The sequence below is a fragment of the Apis cerana genome, linkage group LG6 (genome assembly GCF_029169275.1).
Source record: "Apis cerana isolate GH-2021 linkage group LG6, AcerK_1.0, whole genome shotgun sequence".
Taxonomy (NCBI): domain Eukaryota; kingdom Metazoa; phylum Arthropoda; class Insecta; order Hymenoptera; family Apidae; genus Apis; species Apis cerana.
The window spans coordinates 4,705,054-4,726,715 of NC_083857.1; the positions used below are offsets into that span (position 1 = coordinate 4,705,054).

A 21,662-nucleotide genomic window follows, 5' to 3' on the forward strand; every position below is an offset into this window, starting at 1 on the left:
ATTATCACGTAATAAAAATTTAAAAATTAAATCTGTAAAATTAATTATGGAATTAATATTTTTTTAACATACTTAGAATTTTGCAAAATTATAAAATTTTTATATAATTTATCACAAAATAGATTTATCTTATTTTTCTTTTTTTTATACCTCTTCTCTTCTCTGAAATTTATCATCAGAAATACAAGTTTTATAGTTACGTATAACCAGTTATCTATTTTCTCCGATTCGACTCTTAAAACTTTTCCTTCGAAACAAAAGAAACCGAACCAAATGATCATTTCTCAGGTTGGTTCATTTTCCTTTCAATTACACTTACCGAAAACGACACACAAAGCAGGAAATGCAACTTTCCAGATCAAAGTGATTTTCCTTTATTCTGTCGCGATGTGAGTTTAAAATCGTTGTATTCGCAGTCCATTTTTAACGTTAATAGTACCACTGGAGGTCAGTTGGAATGCATGAAAGAGAGCACTTTCATACGCGAGTCCTGAATACAGGTTCGAACGTTTTGTGAAACCTCCTTCTATTTCGCGCCTCGTTTTTTCTTCTTTTTTCCCTTCTCGTTTTCTTTTTGTCTCTCCCATTTTTCACGTCCCAACCTGTCGCGATGAAATCGTGATCCTGTACAACCAATTCCACGTTTATTCGTTGGGAACACTTCTTGCAAAAATTTTCCACTTCCGAGAAACGAGAACACTGGATGTTCTAGGTTTTTTTTTTATAAACTTTGTCATCTCTATAAAAATAATTAAAAATAATTAAAAATAATTATACAATAGAAATTTCATAAGTACTTAATAAGAAGTTGTACCAAAAATGTGAAAGAATAAAATGTTATGTAATAGAAAGTTCATAAATACTTCATTAAAAAATTATAAAAATATGAAATATATTGCAAGTATTGTACATTTCTATTTTTATTTCAAAATTCTTCTGAATATATTTGATATTGCATTACTGAATTTATTATAGATTTAATTTCATTTTAGTTTTATTTAATTTTTTCATGTGCAATGTATATTAATTCGTATACTTACTTCACGAGACAGAATAGAATTCAAATTAATTTCATGTTCTTGATTTATTAAATTTTATATTTCTCTTTAATCTTATATTATAAATTGGTATTTTAAAATGATGTTCATAATGAGCAAATTAAGAATTCTTGGGGAATGATATCTTTTTAAAATTAATCTTAATTAATTTTCTCCATCGAGGAAGCATCATTCCTGAAAATAAAATTACAAAAATAAATTACAAAAAAAATTTATAAAACCAATGAAAATAATAATTTTTAAATAGTTCGTAGTATTTTAAAAAATTTATCAATCAAATTCAAATTTCAATATTCAAATCACAAATATTATTTTTAATGATCGACAAATTCGTTATCACGAACAGGAAGAAATAATAAAAATATTGTTTTTCCTATCATCCTATTACACAAATCATCTCAATATGATGAAACTTTTATCTTATTCTAAATCTTATTGGATGAGATTTCGAATTTGAATTCAAGATCTGCATATCTTGTTTTCAAAATTCGAGTTTTATTTCCTCGTTTGGTCTTATGTTTGCAAATCCATTCGTTGTTTAGATAACGTGACGCGAACATTGTTGATCTTGAACGAGTTGTCGACCATGGGCTTTCCTATTGTGCACGAAGAGGCTGTTTTTTCGTGCTGCTAAGAATATAAAAGCCACTTGAAGGGGATGGCTTCAGACGGAATCGTGGACGGGAAGCTTTTAGGGAACGTTTTAAGTCTATCAGTATCCAAGTAGTATCACGTTCATGTACGTAGATATATAGGTGTGTGAGTCCCTTAGTTACTCTCGAGTCTGCTTGGGTAAATATAGGAAAATAGCGAGGCGTTGCTGAAGTGCATGAAGAAAAAGGCATGAAATTTTCTTTATGATTAGTATTTTAATTAACGTGAAAGGAAATAACCTGATGTGTTTTGTTTAGAAGGTATTAAGACAAGCAAGAAATATATCTTGTATAGTAATAGTAGATTACACGTTTCTTTTTTATGAGAATTTTACAATCTTTTTTACAATAATAATTTTTTTTTATTATTAAGAAAATTTATTAGTTTAACAAAATGAAATTTTTCATCTCCTGAAAAATGTTCTTTTCTTTTCTGTAATATTGCATAAATTATAAGTTATTTCTAAATATAAATATTTATCTAGCATAATAGATATTGCAAAAAGAATAAACAAAGTCGATTACGATGATATCAACTAAAAATACTCTATTTTTAATTAATCTGTTAAAGGTAAGTAATCTATAATTAATGTCATATGCATTATGCACTATCAACACAGCTATTGTATAACTCAGATGACGTAGATACGTGATATATAAAACATTACTTGATAATTATAAAATTCGCTTAAGAATGTTGTTAATAACAACAGAATATCCCTGAATAATTTCACTTCTCGAAATATTTATATAAAAATTCGAAATAACAAATAAAAACATTTTTTTCAAATTAATTTTAACACGCTGTATCCCATTCACCATTCCCTTTCAAGAAAACTATAAAAGAAAATCTCAAAGTCCCGCGGATCACGACCAAGTCACGTCGTAGACGTGTTTTCAATCCAACAGTCTCGATGATCCGGCTCATTTTAATCGCCGGTTTTTCGATAGCGCGCGCCTCTTTCACGGCGCGCCTAATCGCGCCTCCCCTTTTGAAAACTCATTGAACCGGATTTTATGCAGCAATCCGCCAATAGCGGATGGTGAGCTGCGTGGAAATAAAATCGTTCACGAACGAGAAAATGAAACGGGAATCGCGTAGAGAAAGGAAGAGAGAAAAATAAAATAAAAATGAAATTAGAAAATAAGAAGAGAGAGGATCTTTCGATTCGATCATTTAGACGTTCTCTCTTTCTTTCTTTTTTCTTTCTCCAGAAGATACACACGATGCGCTTTCACCGCATCTAGGAATAGCCGGAGGCACCGCGTCATATTATTATCGCTGCCATTAAAACATCCCCTTTAGTTAGCATTTCACCTTGCAACAGGGACAAAGTGTTGTGTGTTGGAGGGTGTAGCCGCGGCGATAGAGCCGATCTTACACGCGACTGGTCGACAAAGTGAACAGGCGTCGTGTATACGTATTAATATCTAGGGCCCACGGTTGTCTCACCCTTCTCTCTCCTCTTCCTTTCCCATCCTAGGGTCGCTTCTGACGTTCAGCAATCTTCGTCGTTCGGATGTACGTTCCTCGGGGTGGCCAACTTGCTGTGGCCTCGGAATATTATTTCGATTAGAAAATTCGCGTTACACCCGCTCGATCTCTCCTCGTCGTTGGAGTATTTGCGGTACTTCACGTTCCTTTCTCCCCCCTTTTGATTAGATTGGTCGATATGGAGAGTCCTCTTGGAGGAAATTGAAAGTGAGAGATGTCGACCTTGGATGATTTAGAATTTTTTTTTTCTGATACGATCTTCTTGTAGGGAATTCGAGATATATACGTCTATTTTATTTTTTTTTCTCGAAATGTAATAAAAATTAGGAATTTAAATATTTTTAAATTATTTGTAATTGTCACATGGTTGTTAAAAATCGATTTTCGTTTAGGATGATTGTTAGTAAATTGTGAAAAACTAAATCACTTTCAATTTAACGCTCTGTTGTTTAAAGTTAAAATGAGACGAAAATATTATAATTTTATCGCAGTTGTTTACTGTTCTTATTTAAGAATATTGCTTTTGACTATTAGCGCGTTTATTTATAAAGGGACGTGTTTAGATTTTGTTTAAAGATAAACAAGTTTAACGTGTTATAGATATTGCGTTCTTCGTAGATTGTTTTATTCAGTTTTTGGTATAGATTAAATTATACGAGAATTTATACGCATAACTAGTTACCATTATAAATATTTTATCAATAAATATTTTACGAATCGATTTTTAATCCACTTTTCTCAATTTTGCTTTTATCCATTCTTCTTGCTTTATAATACATTCCCTTATAGATCATCGTACACAAAATTTAAATATTTCAATTAGTAATTAGTCTGTTATATTATTAGAACAGTATAATTTTTTTTATTAAAAGATGTAACTCTTATGTCTTAAAAAAAGGGTGAAATAAGAATTAAGATAACAATGAAACAATTTTTTGATAGTAACGAAATTTAGAACTTGGAAAATGAATAATTATGATTTAAATGATTGTGATTTAAATGATTTGAAAATTTTAAGATAACAAATTTTAAGCTCGAGTATATAAAATGATATACACATGGAAATATTTATTCTACATATTTGTGTTATAGTATTTGGTCCGGCAAAAATAATTCCAAGAATTTAACTTTACTCAATTGTGCGGGATAACCTATATATCTTGTAACTTCTCCAAGCATCTTTTACAATCTACGGTAGAAAGTTCTTGATAAATTTTTTTTTTAAAGAAGTGTGGGCACCAGGTATTGGAGAGGTTCGAAACGGGTTCAAGTTTGTTCTTTGAAAGTTTCGCCTTCGCTATAAAAGTTGATACGATAGGAAGGTATATCGAAATACAGGCGTATATCCTGCAAGATCGAATAATTGCGATTCGTAAAAAATGGATATAAATAATATGTGTTTAAAAAATTCATGGATCTTTTATTATTAAGAAAAGATTGGTATCGTCGTTTTATTAATTTTTTAACGAGATATCATTTCTATAAAATATATCATTGATAAAATTAATATTTTTATCGATGGTCTAATGAATTTATTGCTATTTATATTTATAGTTTTGATTAATAAAAACATTCCATAATTGTATCTATAGTTATAAAAAACTGTTGGAATAATAATATTTACGTAGATTTTTTTTATCCATTATCTGAATTTGTATACAACAATATATATTAACAAACGATATATCAATAACTTTCCCATTAAAACAGTGTATCGACGCGTTTTATTTTTATCGTTGCAATAAACTGAAAAAAACTGATAACGACAATGGAATAGCGATATGAAAGCGATATTTCATATTTTTTTAATAATGACATTCATTGCGAAAACTGCGAAAATTATTCTCGATATTGTTTCAGCTTCGATTGTTGTAATGAGAAATCATTTTAAAATCTAAAAAAAATTTATTTTTCTTCTTTCCTGCGTATTTTTATTCGAACATCGTCTTACGACAGAAGCCGTTTTACAGATTTATACGTTGATTGTAGGAATATCTTTTTCATTGAACGAAGTTCAAAGGGATATAAAAATTCAAAGGGGTTCAAAGAATACGAATTGATATTTCATTTTTGTAAATGAAATATAAGCATTAGCAATACAGATTTTACTGAAATGTTTAAAAGTTAATCAAATTAAGAGTTTTGAAGATTTTTAGATTATATTATTTTTACTTATTATAACTATAGTTATTATTTAATAGAAATTAAGAAGATAGAATACGCGAAATTTCGTTCGCGATGAACAATTGGTAAACTTTTATAGTTTATTGCGTGAAAACAGATTACAGTATTATTTCGAATTTTCCCTATATTTCGATTCAAGGAAAACAGGATTCGGAACACGGCACGTTGTCGATTTTCCAGCTGAACCAGAAAATAACTTTACAACGCGTTATGTGGTCGAGTATTTCCACCATTTGACTTCCATTTGATTTGATTCGTATCTCATGACAGATTTTAAACTTTTGATGGCACGCGTGTCGTATATACTGATTAAAGAAATTACAATTTCTTGACGATTCAAGAGAGAATCGAATGTCAAGGACAAGGAATATATCGAGGATTCGAGAGAACGATATTTTTAGCGAATATTTTTACTGACCTATATGGAAGAATCTATTTTCAACTTCGTATGGATTTACTTGGATATGTTTGAAAAATTGATGAGAAAGAAATGTGGATTTAAATGTTGCAGAGATATATTGGAATTCTGTACTTACGTGATTTCTATGGACAATAAATACCTGGAATGTATATAAAATTAATATATATTATGTATATTTTACGCATAATAGATACGAAAATTGATTTGATTGAAAAAAGAAGATTATATTTTCACAAAGCAATAATTCGCTTAAATATAAAATACAATCGTTTTACGTTCGACTTATAATTTATTTTGATACGAAAGTGATCTAGCCGCTTTAAAAGTATCTCAGTGCCAAATAGGCTTGGAAATGCTTATGCAGTTGTTTCACCGATCGAACGTCCTAGTGTCTTGGGCAAGTAGCTCAACGGAAGCTTATATTCAAGGTAATATATTAAGAAAACTTTAGGTACGGAATAGATGAAATGATCAGAACTTTGTTTGTTTGACTAACCAAATTTTCTTGTTCCTGTCAACAGTGGTTCTTATTATAAAGTTCTCATATGAAAATATTTGGAAAATTTCATCATCAAATAAATTCCAGTCATGTAATGTGATCCTTCCGATCTATTCGCATTGCTCATTGGTTACATTATCTAGAAAAATAACGATCAATAAATAAAAGAAAGTAGAAATTCATTGTTAAAAGAAAGAAAATATACTTACCTCTATCCCAGAGATCAACTGCGAAACGTATTGTGAACGAAGCTTTACGCGTCGGCTCAGATGGAGGCGCGCGATGCGCACGCATCTCTAATTTTCGCGGGGTTCCCCTTGTGGCGCGCGTCGCATCGCCCCTTCAGTAGGCCACTGTCACTCCGTCGAGTTGCATCTTGCCCGCGGAGTATACACTTTCTCCCGCCCACGCGAGATCAAACCGCGCGAATCCAAAATCGAATTTTCCCGCGTCACGCGCCGCGATTCCCACAATCTAGATTCCCGCTCTTAGACTCTCGACACGCAGCTCTTCTCTCCGATTTATTCCTCATCGTATATCGCTTTTTTGTCCCAGATCGTTTGTACGCGTATACATGTGGATCCGGCAACGGTACCCTTGAATCACTTCCACCGCTGTACGCTCGAGATGTTGCGGTTTCCCCTCTACCACTCCTCGCCACCCTGACAACTGCTACTCTTTGATCGTGTGCCGTATATACCGCTTTTTGAAATTCATGTCGAGGATTGAGGGGCTGTGCACGCACTCTACGTCTTTCTCTCCGCGTTGGTGCGTATGAAGGGGAATTAAAGAGAGGCGAAAAAGGATCCTTTTTCCCTCGATTCATTGTTCTTTCACATTTCAATTTTCTTTGATTTCGATAAATTGGCTTTTTTTTTTATATTCAATCAATATCAGTTGTCATGATGTGTGAGATTTTTGTGTCGATTAAATAACTCTTAAATCTCTGAAATTTAAAAATATATGAATTTTTTTGAAGTTGTGATAATCTTAAAAATTATATTATTGTCTTCAAATTGTCGCTTTTCATTCCTCGTACCTCGAGAGGCACGATTTATCTTTAATGTACTATCTATAGATGGGTGTAGAAAGTAGAACGATTCTTTATGAGAATGACAAATTTCTCTAATTCATGGTTTCTTCGTCCGCATAATTAAAGATTCAGAAATTAAAGCCGCTTCTCGAACGAGTTAACTCGTTCCTCATAGCGTAACCTAAAACTTCGCAATTACCTTTTTTCTTAAAAATGATAGTTCGTGGGGCAGTGTATTAAAGAGGGATTTACCAGCTTTGGAATAATATTTTCTTAATTAAATAGTGAATTTCTGTGCTCGTTACGAGATGGAAGCTTATAACCCTGTTTATATTTATCTTGGAGAACCGGTTCGAGTTCTATTTTTTATTCCTTACAATGGAGAAAACTTGCCTAAAAAGGGAGAAAAAAGAAATTCAGAGAAACGTTTTCGCCCATTAACGCACATGTTTCTCTTTTTATCGTGTTTTTTAAACTACCAAAAAGAAATCATGCTCTTCAAACGTGACCCTTTCGCAGCAAAACTTTATGCAAGAAGATCCTCGGAAAATTTGCGCAGTAAAATTTATCATTTAATTTCGTTTCTTATCTAGTTTTCTTTCTATTGTTCTGCGTAAGAATAAAATTCACTCATATTTCTTTTCATCGTATAGTGATCAATTAAGAATTTTAATAAAATCTTTTGGTATTAGTTTTTATTACATCTTACGAACTTTAGCTATTAATGCTCATTTTGTTATTTCCTTAATCTTCTATAGTTTATACCTATTTTCTTACACGTTATTAAGCTGTAAATTCGAGCTTATTAAATTTCTAATTATGGAATAGAATTCTCATACGTAATTCAACGAAAGTATATTCCACTTTTAATTAAGAATTATTTTGACACAAAATTTCTTTAAAAGAGTAAAAAATATGTTTATTTATAAAAAAATAAAAAAATTCAATCAAAATAACATGCTATTGTATTAATACACATTGATTGACAAATTGAATAAGAAAATCAAAAAAAAAAAAACCATAAAATTGATGAAAACATTGAAAATTGAAGAAACAATTCGAAGATAAAATTAAAAACCGATATTTCAATTATATCTGGAAGGATTCTTAGAGAGAAATGAAACTTTCGAAACTTTCGTGGAGGGATGGAAGATGATTCAAGGGTATCCATTGTTAACGATGTCAACAACTGCTCGAGCAGCACGAAGAGCTCACGTCGCGACGCTCCTCTTCCTCTATTTCGTGCGACGGATATTTCACGAAACGGGAGCGTTATCTGTTCTATGTCAAAATTATTTATCGTATCATTTCACCATCCATATGGTTCAAATAAGAATCGTAAATTCAACTTCGAGCCCCGTGACAGTGATCGTTCCGTGCACGAATGGCTAGCAGAAGAGAAGCGTGAAACTTTATTAACTATTCTTCGTTCGTTGAACAGATGAATAATCAACTTGGATGCGTTTTGCAGTGAACGAGGAAGTGGAAGTCTTTCTCATTTCTATTTTGTGATATAAAACATGCGAATCCTTTTCCAGATTCTCGAGAAATTAATCCGTGATTGGTGGAGAGATCTCAACGAATTGGATTCATCAGCGTTTGATTAATTAACCGTAACAACTTTTTTGTTAATTAGATAAAGCTGACTCTTATGAATCCTCGTAGCAGTTTGGATACCGGATTTCGATAGAAAGTGAATAAAAAAAAAAAAAGAAAAAGAAGTCACGCTATTGAATGTGCAGCAGCAACGTTGGCTCGGTCGATTAATTTGATTAGATATAAATATCGCAGGATGTGCGCCGGCTGATCTGCATGATTTTCTGCGCTGTTTGTCAAAGGTGTCGGCTGCCTCCTTTTTCATCATCTCTCTTTCTCTTTTTATCTATCCCTTTGTCTCTCTGTCTTACGCGCTATATCTCTCTCTGCCTTTCCTTTTGATAAACACGTAAAATTCATCTCCACGCTCTTGCACGTTCTCGTTCTCGAGTACGACAGATGCGCACAACGTTTGGAAATAATTCGTGCAAACGTACGAGATCCGAGATCGATCGAAGTTGGAAAGTTTCGTGATGCAGTGATCCGAAGGGATCGTGACACCGCCACTCTTAGCCGAATCAGGGAGAAATGGACAAGGACAGGCATGGACAAGGTATGTCACATCTATCGCATTTTTTCTCTCTGACGCTTTATCTGTCGTTCTCTGAATTTTGATTTCCTTCTTTGAAATTTTTTTTCTTGTTAAATGACATTTTCATGTAAAATGGCATTATTTGATACTTTAGTAGGTAATTTATAATATTTGATTTTAAGAAAGATATATAAGTATTAAATTAGTTTTTATGATAAATAGTTGGAGGTCGTTATCTCATAATTAAAATCAGAAATAAAATAAATGGTTAACGTGAGAAAAATTTAATATATTTTTTGTTAGAAAGAATATTATTTAATTTATGATTATATATTTTAATTTATATAAATGAAAAAAATGTACATTATAAAATTCATTTTGTAACTTATTATTTTAATATTGTATTAAAAGAAACATATTGAAACATGCTATTATTAATGATAGTCATTTATTTTTTAAAAGATATCGAAATTAAAAATGCATAGAAAAAATAATTTTTTTATACAATAAATAATTTTTAATTTTTCTAATTCATATTAAATATTACTATGTAATTTGATAATCAGTTGATTAATTTTATTTATATATTGACAGAAAATACTATTTCTATTGTATTTGAAGTGTGGTTTAATTATTATTAATGCCTAAATGACTTGCAAGAGTGGTTGCTAACTATAATATTGTTATTCAATTACTTCTGTGAAGCGTGGTTTCATTATTGCTACCTACATGCTTCAAAAGGATAATTCAGTTAATGTTTCTATCTAAATGTTATATATATATATGTATGTCCAACTCTATTTCACTGTCATTTAGATGTTTCGGAAACTTTAAACTATTGTTGATTTCCAAACTATGCATATTCCTGAGAATTTTTTTTTTAAAGATAGTAAATATCTTTAACTTAAACTATCAATACTGTTTACCTAAATATTAAAGAATGTATTGAAATATAATAATATTAAATATATTAATATATTAAATATATTTATGCTATATTTATTATATATATTTATTGTATAGAATATATTTATTGTATTATTAAATAATTATTGTCAAAATAAAAATTGCTTATTAATTTGCAGAATCTTTTTTTAAAAATTATTTTTAAATAATTGCTATATATTTAATATTTAATATATTTTTATTATAATAATCTCTTCCTCTCTTTTAAAGTATAATATAATTAAATAAAATTTTCATTTATCATAATACAATTATTTATTTAAAGTTTTATTAAAAACCGAGAACTAGAAATTTCAAAGCAATTTACCCAATTCTTGTTTCGTATGAGACTTTTGGAATTAAATTATATATTTAGTTATATGACAGGAAGTACAAAATGTAATCTGCATATGAATATATATATGTAAAATTGCGAAACGCTATTGTACATCTTTTTCCTGAACGGTAATACATATTGATGATGTGAAAGGCGCTTATGCTTGTTACATGCAGCTCGTGAAAGTAGCACGATGACACGGAAATTTCGGGAAAATTCAAAGTTATGGCGGATATGTTATATATCTAGAAATCCTTAACTGGGTTGCTTCTGTTGCATTTTAATAGAAAATACATGTTAAACAAGAGAAAATGATTTCTGTCGTCAGAAGGTATTTTGCAAGTACAGAGAAATTATTATCTTGATTCATGTATCTTTTGTTTGAGAAGTCCAGTTCTCAGTTCTCGCAATGATCAATAAATATACGTTTATGTAAGCTTTATTCTTAAACGGAATGAATTTTTAAATAAAAACAAAAAGAAAAGAAATAAATCTTAAATTATTGTTTAAAAATACTCGTGATGTAAATATATGATTATAATGAAAATTGTTTTTTATGTTGTATATTATCATATGAATATTTTTTAATTAATACTATTAATTAAATTATTATATAATAATTTGATATATAAAATATTGATTTATATAATTTTTTATTCAGGAACTTTCATTAAAAAGATGTTATAGTCATTGATATATAATTGAAATTTTTATATCAAAAAAGCAAGATGAAATATATGAAATACATGAAATGCATGTATTAAGAAATCTCGTTTATTCGTGAAAAAGTGAAAAGGTTTTAAACAACATATCGTTTCCGAGAAACCCTGTAGCTCAGATAAAGAAATCTTTTAATGTAATAACGCTACCAGTATAATGATATTAACTGAATAATATACGGTTAAAAAATTCTGAAGAATTAAATCATTTTAATTCGCTTCTAACTTTCCTTCATATTCATAATTAAAAATGAATTCTCATATACTTTATTTTTAATTAAATTGATACTGATACAATAGATATGGTGATGTAAAGTGGAAAATATTAAATATATAAAAAAAATAGTATTTGATGTTTTATTGCATTCAACAAAACTAACATTTTTATGAAGATTTATTTTATACGGATCACGAATAAAAAAATATTCAATCATTTTTAAACTATAACGTGACAGATCTAACACGAGTTTATTGAATTCTATAGAATATAACTTCAGCTTTGTTGGAAATATTTCACACTGTTTTATGAAATATGTTCAGATATATGAAAAAAGGAATTTTGATTTTGTGTAATAGAAATTTTATTTGCTTACAAGGGAAAATAGTAAAAATTATGAATTTGTTCGCTATGAAAAATGAAGATTTGATATTGATAAATAAACTGTTTATTTGATGAAAGTATGATAGCGTGGTTGGTAAATAAAATAAAATTTAGGAAATATAAAAATGATTATTTATAAAAGTACTGGAAATTGTATTAAATTATTAAGGTAAATGTTAACGAAAATATAAATAAATAAAGTATGAGTTTTAAATAAAATTTTTAAATGAAGAAATAGAGATAAGAAATTTGCAATCATCGATTGAAAATAAATAAATGCAATTATTATTATTATCATTATTATTGCACAAATATATATATATCACAGCCTATGTCTTCAAACATTGTTCTAACTTCCAAGTTATACGGGATTAAAGAGATTTAAATCGACCATATAGATGACAAACTGACAACACGATCCTTTTAAGCTCTCGAGTTGCAATCACATCTCTACTATCATGTATTGTTCGTGTTAAATCATACCAAACATTACAAAACTATAAGTTCAACATCTTCAAACTGTTTTTAAACAACATTTCAAATTTTTATCAAGATTTGATTCAATTGAAAAAAATAATCTGTACATGTACTAAAATTACTTTTTTACATATTCATTTTGAAATAGCAATAAAATAATATGAGACTAAAACAATATTAAAATGAATGATATAATAAAAACAAATATGAAGAAACCAAACAAAATCTTTTTGGCATTTCAAAATTTAATTTCATAGAAATTTTCTTGCAAACAGAATTTGAAAGATTAAAAAATATATTTTTTATCATTAAAAAAGAATCATACAATTTTATATATAATTTTCTCTCCTATAGTAAAATGTTTAATTTTTAATTATTTAATAATTTTAATTTATTTAGTAATTTTAAAACCGTATTCTGTGATCGACATACCGCAAGAAAAAAATCCTTTCTGCTAAACTTTCTTCAGACTCATCTTTTACTCTAGGCAGCGTGGAGGAAACCTCTGTTATTTACTTGGAAGCTCTAATTCAGTTAAACGACAGGTCCAGGTTAATCGTTGACCCCGAACCTCTCGACGCGATTTCCTATAAATAACCGGCACTTTACTCCGATGAAATGCATTTCTTTTGCATTTTTTCCTTTTTTCATTTGCGATTCATAGGTATTTTTATTTTTTAACGATACTCGAAACGTTCTACAAACGGAAAATATTACATACCATTTAATCAATTAATTAAAAATTTAACTAAACAAATATGTATAATATACATTTGGAATGGAATATTTAAATTAATTTAGTTACAATTCGTTAAATCGAAAATTATCTAGTTATACCTAAGAATGTATTATAGTAATATAAAATATAAAACATTAATAAAATAAATAATAATTTAATCATTCGAAATAATATTATTTTAATTAGATTGATATTATTACGTAATTGATTATGTAAATCATGTGATTAATAAAGTTGATTATACGTATTCATCTTGCAAACATCATATTGATTTTATAAATTTTTTTTTATAATTACAACTGTACAATCTATTATTATTTTTATCATTTATAATAAATAATTTATATACATATTATATTTATACAATTTATATTTATCAATATAACACATTGATTCATTTCTGTTTTTAATAATTAATCATTTATCAATTAATTTACTTGATAATTAATAATATTTAATATTTATCATTGACAAATTCGAATTATTTTTAAACAAAAATATACCATAAAGGGCAAAGTCGTGTTTTTATCCATTGTTAAAAAGAACAATGGAACGAACGAAGTATGAAGCTTTCCGACATTTGCATCCGGACATCTATTCCAACTTTAATTTCTCCCAGATCGATGTAATACCAATCTTGTTTCATCAAGCAAAAGTTCAATAGATTAACCTCAATTCATTAATAGTTTAACTCATTTCGTGCGCAATCTGAAAAGCCGTGCAATGTTAGAAGATCAATTTCCCAATTCTAGAAACGCATAACTTAGCTGTTCAAGCTGCAAATTTTCCGGTATAAATGTATACACACTAACTGAATCAGATTCTGACTTACATTCTCGCATAATTATAATCGTGATGGCATAGGTTCGTTCATTTTAGAAATATATTGAAATAAAATAGAAGAAGTATAAATTAAATTTTTTTAAAAATAATTGTATTAATTTACAATTTATATTTATAATTTATAGTTTATATATTATATTATATAATTTTTATTTTGATTCGAAAGTTTTATGTTTTAATTAATAATTTTAATATATTCTATTTACTATTATTGAAAATTCATAAAAATTTATTCATGTACTTTTATTTTAATTCAAATAATTTCATCTTTAAATTTAATATTTTTCATATATATATATATAAAATTCGATCATTCCAAAAAATTCCAATAATAAAAAACAAGTAATAATCTAATCCACTCACTAAATAGTAATAGGAATATAAAAAATATTGTCATCATACAGGATATTCAAAATAATATAGAATCAATATTATGAGATATGGTTCAATTACAATGAAGGCGAATTGAAAGGAAACATGAAAAAATAAAAAAAAATGTCAGAAAAATTTTGTATTATGGACATTTCCGTTATCTGGCCTTGTTCCCTAAATTATAACTGTATCGTGGCAATAAATTTTATTTCGAGCCACGAGATAGCCTCGTATTTCGCGATCATTTCCATAACGCTGTATTCGTTCTGTTGTTTTGATAAGAGGAAGTTACATGTCGAAAATTTTTAATGGTGTTTCCCATGAATTGGTGTAACTTTGTTGATATAAAAAAACCAGCAATATTTCCAAAATTGGATAGAATAGACGATGGATTTTGTTTACTGTTTTTCCTAAAATCACTGGAGGATTATGGTCCAATTTATAATTACGAATAAATTACAATAAAAATCTGAAACCTATCAATTACAATTTTTTATTTTATCAAAATTCAACTATTAAATTGCACCATATATTTGCCAAATAAAGCCAATTCATAAAAATGATGTGAAGAAATTTTTCCGTCAAGACAATCTTGATTTATATCCATGGCCAGGGATCGAACACGTAGAATCGTAAAATCGACAGTGACGGTCGTGAATTTAGCGCGCTTCCATTTCAAGTTTAAGACGAAGTTAAGACGCTTTTATCCAACTGTGGTGACGATCCTCGTCTCTAGCTAGCCAAGTTCTTAGCACTTCGTGAATAAACACCGATCAACATTCATAAACTTGAGGTACTTCCTACCTACCCCAGAAACTTTCTCACCTAGTTGGCTTTTTTTCTTTTACTCTCCTTTCTCTCGAGGAATATAATTTACTGGCACCGAAAGCTGCAAGGGCGCATACATTTAAGGGGCCATTACGTACCCGTGCCTGGAATTTTTATCTTAACTTTTCGAATTTATGACACCTTTTTCTTACGCGATCTGGCAAACGTACGTCTCTGCTTTTTCGGTGGACGTGGCCAATTTTCGTCGAATTTTTTTTATTTGGAAGGGTCATTGATTAAATTAAAATATGGAACAATCTGAACGAGTGGAATGATCTGAGAGAATGGTGAAATGAAATCGAAAAATATTCGGTTTTTGAGATACGGTTATTTCGAAAGTTCGAAAATTTGTCAATTGTGTTAGAGACGTGGATCAAGTTTAATAGTAGGATATAGAAATTGTAAGTTTTATTAATATTACGATATTCAAAAATTGACAATCAATTATTAATCTTCTATTAATCGGTTGTAATTAATAATGTAACAAGAAGAAGAAGAATTAATTAATAATTGTCTTGATAATAAACAGTAAATATAATTCAAGAGTTAAATATATTGCAATATAATTCCTACACTTAAAAAAAATGATAGGATTCGAACGATGGAAAATCCTTGATCAATTATTAATCAATCTATAGAGAGTCAAATTGTTATTTGTTTCTGTACTTCTTTTCTTTTTCTTTTTCTATTATGAATACTTATTTTCTACTCTCTTCTTATTTTGAACGTAGTTGGGAAAGAGTTGGAGAATTTCTTTTTTCTTCGGGGAAAATTCTTTTGTTCGTCCAACTAATGGAAGAACAGAGTAACTCTGAAGCAAAATAAGAGGTTTCGGATTAAACTTTCTATTCGTAATAAAAGTGAGAGGTAAGTCTCTGTTTGGGGTAAGACAATTTTGCTTAAATTACTTTTTGATTATGTAAAATGTTTTATAAAACTTTCAACGATATAACTTTCACCATTCATACACCAACCTACTTATCTTGCCACTTAACTTGTGCACACTAAAATAAAATCATTCCTTTATCATTCCTTTATTAAAGCATTCTTTTGTGAAATCAAAAACAGATTTCATTTATTTGATAGAATTCTAATATTATTCTATGAGATTTAACAAATTTTTTTCCATTAAAAGAAATCGTTAAATCAACAAGAGTACAAAGTGATTTTATGATAAAAATGCAAACTTCGAAGAAGTTTGTATTTGTAATAAAATAAAGTGTTTTCCTGTTCGATTATCTGAATGTTCAAAGTTTTCTTACTTAGCAAGATAATTCAATTTTCTCGAATCTTCTTAGTTGAATAAAACTTGTACAAGTTTTTTTATAATGAAAATTTATCGTTTTAATTTGCCAAAAGAATTTGCTTATTTATCGATAAATCTTAATATTGTAACATTGATATTTACATCGCATTGATTTGAACCGAATCGAGGAATAGTGTGTTACATTGTCTCGTGCTCTATTATTTCATTACTACAAATACGATAATTGACAGGTAATTGAACGCTCACATATTCCATATATTACCTCGTTCTGTTTAATTACGTGAATTTCTGATTGAAAGAAATGATATTTATCAACATTAGATAAAAACGATAATAAATTTTCGAAGCAATTAAATCTGAAAAAAGATAAATCTTTATTTTGTCTTTTTGAAGAGAAAACGAAGAAACAAATATATACCTATATTTAGGTATTAGATATGGCTAAAATATCACAAATTTCAATGTATTAAAATTAATCTCTCTCTTGTAAAATACGAAGTTTTTCAAGCATTATTGTATTGTTTTATATGACCTACTTAGTTGCATCGAATATATCATAAAATAAATAAATCTCCTCGAAATAAAAAAACGAATAACATTTATTCGTTTCGTGCAACATATAATTATTAATTCACTGTAACAAAATAACTTATCTTTTACAAGATTTAATTTGTAATTTATCTGCGCTGATAATGTAAAAATATTATATCAATCTTGAAAAGCTTTTATTATTTAAATTCTTTCTTTTGTAATTATTATTATTAACATTCGTTTTTTTTTTAAAAACGAACTTTCTTGAAGAATTACTTGTCAATTGTGGGAAAATCGCGATACACGTGATATAAATAAATTGTCCTCAAGTATCTCGATGAAAGAAAAGGATCGCTACTATCACATATCACACGTATCAGCGAACACTGGCTAACATTCTAGTAATATATCCTCTCTTGACATTTAATTAATCTGTTCACATAATAAACCAGTCTTTTCTCTACTTTAATTTCAACTATCTTGTTCTTTTTGTAAAAAAAAAAAAAAAATGAAACCAGTGTAAATACGTATTTAAATACTTGCAAGTTACAATGCGATTGCGAAACTTTTATCGAACAATATTTCCATCTTTTAAAATAAAGAGAAGTGAAATATACATAGGCCATAAAAGTTTGTAAGTTACATTTACTTTATTCTTAACTCACACTTTTAACATTTTCTATATTTCGTTGACTTTCAATGGCTTTTACGATATATCTGAATTGAAACTTTCTTTAATCCATACAATTCTCGAAAAATATGAAATATTACTTTCTTTTAAATATAATAATGCAACTTTTTTTCTTTACATTGACGTTTTATCTTGATGTTTTCTATGTTCTCGTGTTTTTATGGCAAACAAACTTTGTAAAATATTTTTCATTACGTGTTAAATATTTTCGTAATTGAATAAAACAAATTTCTCCAAAAATATATTATTCTTCGGCGTAGTCTGTTAATTACAACCGTGAAAAGCAACAATTAAAACACGGAAAATAGCGAGATACAACAAGTTACGAGCCGTTAAGCACGGTTTGTAATTTTTCGTGAAAAATAATAATATTATCGTGTATATTTCAATTGTCCTGTCCAGCGTTGAACAAACCCATTACCGGATTTTTTTTTTCTTTCTCTCTGTTTAAAAAATCATTTTTATTCGACCACTGCCTTCGTCGAAACCATAAATTCGTCCCACTCGTTCGAGATTTCGCTGTTTTTTTTACTCTTTTTTCGTTCATATGTTTTTTAAACGGCTACTTTTCCATTTCTTTTCCATTGGGTATCATTTTCCATCAGATGGTTATTATCCATCCGAATACGCGGCGATTTATGAAGCGGACGCTTGCCTGTGCATGATTTTGATTAATCGCCGTGTACGGCGACGTTTAATTTATGAATAGAACGTCTATACGCGATGAGACACGTAATTGGAATGAGTTGTGGGACGAGTTTAATCGGGTGAACGATAGGGGGGGAAAAATTGAATTTAGTATGTGGTTGATTGTTGATATACATACGCGAGTGACGTGTTTATACATTTCACCTTCTGCTTTGTTATTAATCGAGAAAGGTAGACGAAATAAATAACGTACGAAATTTTCTTAATTAAATGAACGAATAAAAGACAAAGAGAGTATTTAAGAATAATTGGAAAATCGTCGTATCGATGCATTGCAAAAAATATATTTATTATACAAAGATAGATTTAAAAAATAAAGTTAATTTTTATATATTCTTTATGCTTCTGATTTTTGAAATTATTTCGTAATATCGATGCTTTCTAAGATATTTGGATTGAAAGACACTGATTCAGATTTATCTTAGGAGAATTTTTATTAAAAATAATTTCATTACGAATGAAAGTAGAGAATTTCGAAAAATCTCGAAATATTTATCGTGATTTCTGCGAGATAAGATAAAATAGATTCCAGAGCATATATAATAATGCAAAATCTTATCAATTTTTATAAATTGAAAGAGTTACAAACTTAAACTTCTACATTAACTTCCTGACAAAAGAGATTCCCAGATGAGATGTCAAATTGCGTGCACCCATAGTCGCACACCCGCTTCATGTTACCTCTGCTTTGTGGAAGTTTGAATACCGCAATCTCGATGTCATAGGAGCTCGAACTTCATGATTCCAAGTCTATGCAAACCAGATCAAATCATTCTACGGTATAGTAGAATTGGCACTGGACAACCATTGATTTGCAAATTTCCAAATCTCAAACTTTGAATAGCAAAGTCATACTTTTGATTTTAATCTCTAATCTTCTCAAATCTAGTTATTTTGGAATGTTAAACTTTTAAATTTCAAATGAAATATTTTAGAGTATTGCAATCCTAGACCAACCAAAGAACCTTCAGTTCTACAATAATAAATCATAAAATAAAATTTTTAAATTTCAAATTCTATGACAGCTCTCGAATCTCAGATCCCAAGCTATAAAATCTTCAAGGGACCATTTCAAGTTATAAAACTTCCAGATTTTCAGATCTCGAATTGTAAAACTGTCAAGATAGAATAATTATAGAATAACAAATTTTACAATGCAAGGTTCAAATTATAAAGATTATCTTGAAAACTCAGATTTAATCTTATAAAAATCCGTAAATCTCGAATCTTAAACTATATAATCTTTGCCATAATAATAGAACTCTTAGACACTAGATTCCAAATTATAAAAGATCAAAGGAATAGAGGTTTTACAAATTTTGAAAATTGCCAAATTTTCTTAGGAAAATTGAAATACTTCGATCTTGTAATTTGAAGAGTAATCGTTACGTGATCTGTGACAAGGATTTTACACCCTTGGCATCATGGAGTTTGAGAGATTAAAACATCGAGCTTGTGGTATTGAAAGTCCAACACAGCAAAAGCAAATTGAGGAAAGTCACACGATTCCGTGTACATAAAGTTTAGAATGCGATGTGGATTTTACTACTTTAGACTGGTGTATGGTTCACCTCAGTGTATCGTGAAATTCAATATCACGCGATCATCAATTATTTCTTTCTCAAATAAAAAGTTTCGCGTTTCAAAACGTTTATTTATAAAAATAAATTAGATTTAGATTTACACTTTCCACATAATTTTTTTAAAACGGACGTGCATTTCTTAAAAAAATATTTTAACATTATTTATCTATTTAATTTTATTCTTTCCCTTCTCATAATCCGCATAGACTTATTTCACAAAATCTGCAAAAAGATCGCTCTGCGAAGATCTATTCTACAATCATTAATTTTTTTTCCAACTGCTATCTCTCGTTAACCACCGGAATTTGCCTCTGTACCTTTTACGAAACGTTATATCCCGTTTATATTCGTTTAATTCAATTGTATCAATTTCATCAGAGGAACATTGAATTTATCCATAGGAATCACGAGGATTTCGTTTAACTCATCGATCGGCCGGAACAATATTTCTATTACAGTATTCGAAAGATCGTCGAATTTCAATTCACTTTCTCGAATTCACTATTTATCACTATCAGCTTTTAACATTATTAATCTTCAACAAATCGGAAAAGTTATTACATACGTTATTTCTCCGGGGAAAAAAAATATTTAAAATTTATAGATTTTCTTATATTCTCTGAATATCTGTTGTTCTTTTATTTTATTATTGATTTCGATGAAATTTCCAACATATTAATTTATTCGTGGAATAGTTTTAAAAAGATTCTAAGAAACAAATAAAAAAATTAAGGTTTATAAATAGATTGCGGATGCTTATGCAAAAAGTTATAAAATAAAGAACAGATTATAATATTTGAAAAATATTTGAAGTAAATTTTTACTTACACTCTATTTTTTTAGTTATATTCAAATTCGATTTTACACAAACAAATATCTAAAGAAATTAAAGTTTGCATTAGATAAAGATAATTGTAAGCTACATCTTTCCTCTAGAAATGTATAAAAAAAATTATTTTTTTATTTTAATCATTTATAAATAATTTTTATTAATTATTTATTTTGAAAATTATTTTCAATGTAATAAAACTACAGTTGAATTGATTTTATATCCATTATACTCACTTATTAATTCGACGATCCATGAATTTCATTTTTTTCCATATCTTGAAAAGGACAGTAAAAGTGCTCACTTTATCACGGACAATAAAGTAAAAGAAATACTGGAATTTTTGGATTCAGAATAGAATGCGAGAATATTTCAGTGATGGAATGAAAAGGTTTTTCATATATCAGGGAAGAAATTAAAATATCGTTTAAAAGTTAATAACAGATCTTCATTTATCGGAAATTTTTATTAATATTCAATTTATCGAATGCTAAGTTAAACTTCTATTATCTGAACCAGTAGCTTGCATTTCAATTACATGAATATTTATTACGAATTAATATGAAGAGTAATGATTCAAAAAAAAAAATAAATAAATAAACAAATATGTATTCATCCGAATCTAAACTTGCATCACACGAATCTACCTTATTCCAAAAACCTCTACATTTGTCCTCCATCAGATTCATACGAATTCTAATCTTCTCAAATCAATAAAAAA

At 28.6% G+C, this 21,662-nt stretch overlaps 1 protein-coding gene and 1 long non-coding RNA gene across 12 annotated transcripts in view; one reads left to right on the plus strand and one right to left on the minus strand.

Annotated features, from left to right (window-relative positions):
• LOC107993625 (uncharacterized) overlaps window positions 1-21,662 on the minus strand; it is a 120,416-nt gene that overhangs the window by 4,936 nt on the left and 93,818 nt on the right. For 4 of the 6 annotated variants that reach the window (XR_009830025.1, XR_001765124.3, XR_003696527.2 and 1 more), the window contains 4 exons: window positions 6,520-7,256; window positions 6,308-6,449; window positions 1,041-1,232; window positions 320-739 (listed from right to left, as the gene is read on the minus strand). This is a non-coding gene — a long non-coding RNA (uncharacterized LOC107993625). Of the gene's footprint in view, window positions 1-319; window positions 740-1,040; window positions 1,233-3,164; window positions 5,951-6,307; window positions 6,450-6,519; window positions 7,257-21,662 lie in introns of all 6 variants that reach the window. The other 2 variants (XR_009830023.1, XR_009830024.1) reach the window with 2 other exon arrangements.
• LOC107993618 (dual specificity calcium/calmodulin-dependent 3',5'-cyclic nucleotide phosphodiesterase 1) overlaps window positions 6,937-21,662 on the plus strand; it is a 183,319-nt gene continuing 168,593 nt past the window's right edge. For 4 of the 6 annotated variants that reach the window (XM_062076073.1, XM_062076076.1, XM_062076079.1 and 1 more), the window contains exons 1-2: window positions 6,937-7,078; window positions 8,980-9,492. In XM_062076073.1, coding sequence (XP_061932057.1) covers window positions 9,468-9,492 — 25 coding nt within the window. In that variant the 5' untranslated portion in view covers window positions 6,937-7,078; window positions 8,980-9,467. Of the gene's footprint in view, window positions 7,079-8,881; window positions 9,493-21,662 lie in introns of all 6 variants that reach the window. The other 2 variants (XM_062076074.1, XM_062076078.1) reach the window with 1 other exon arrangement.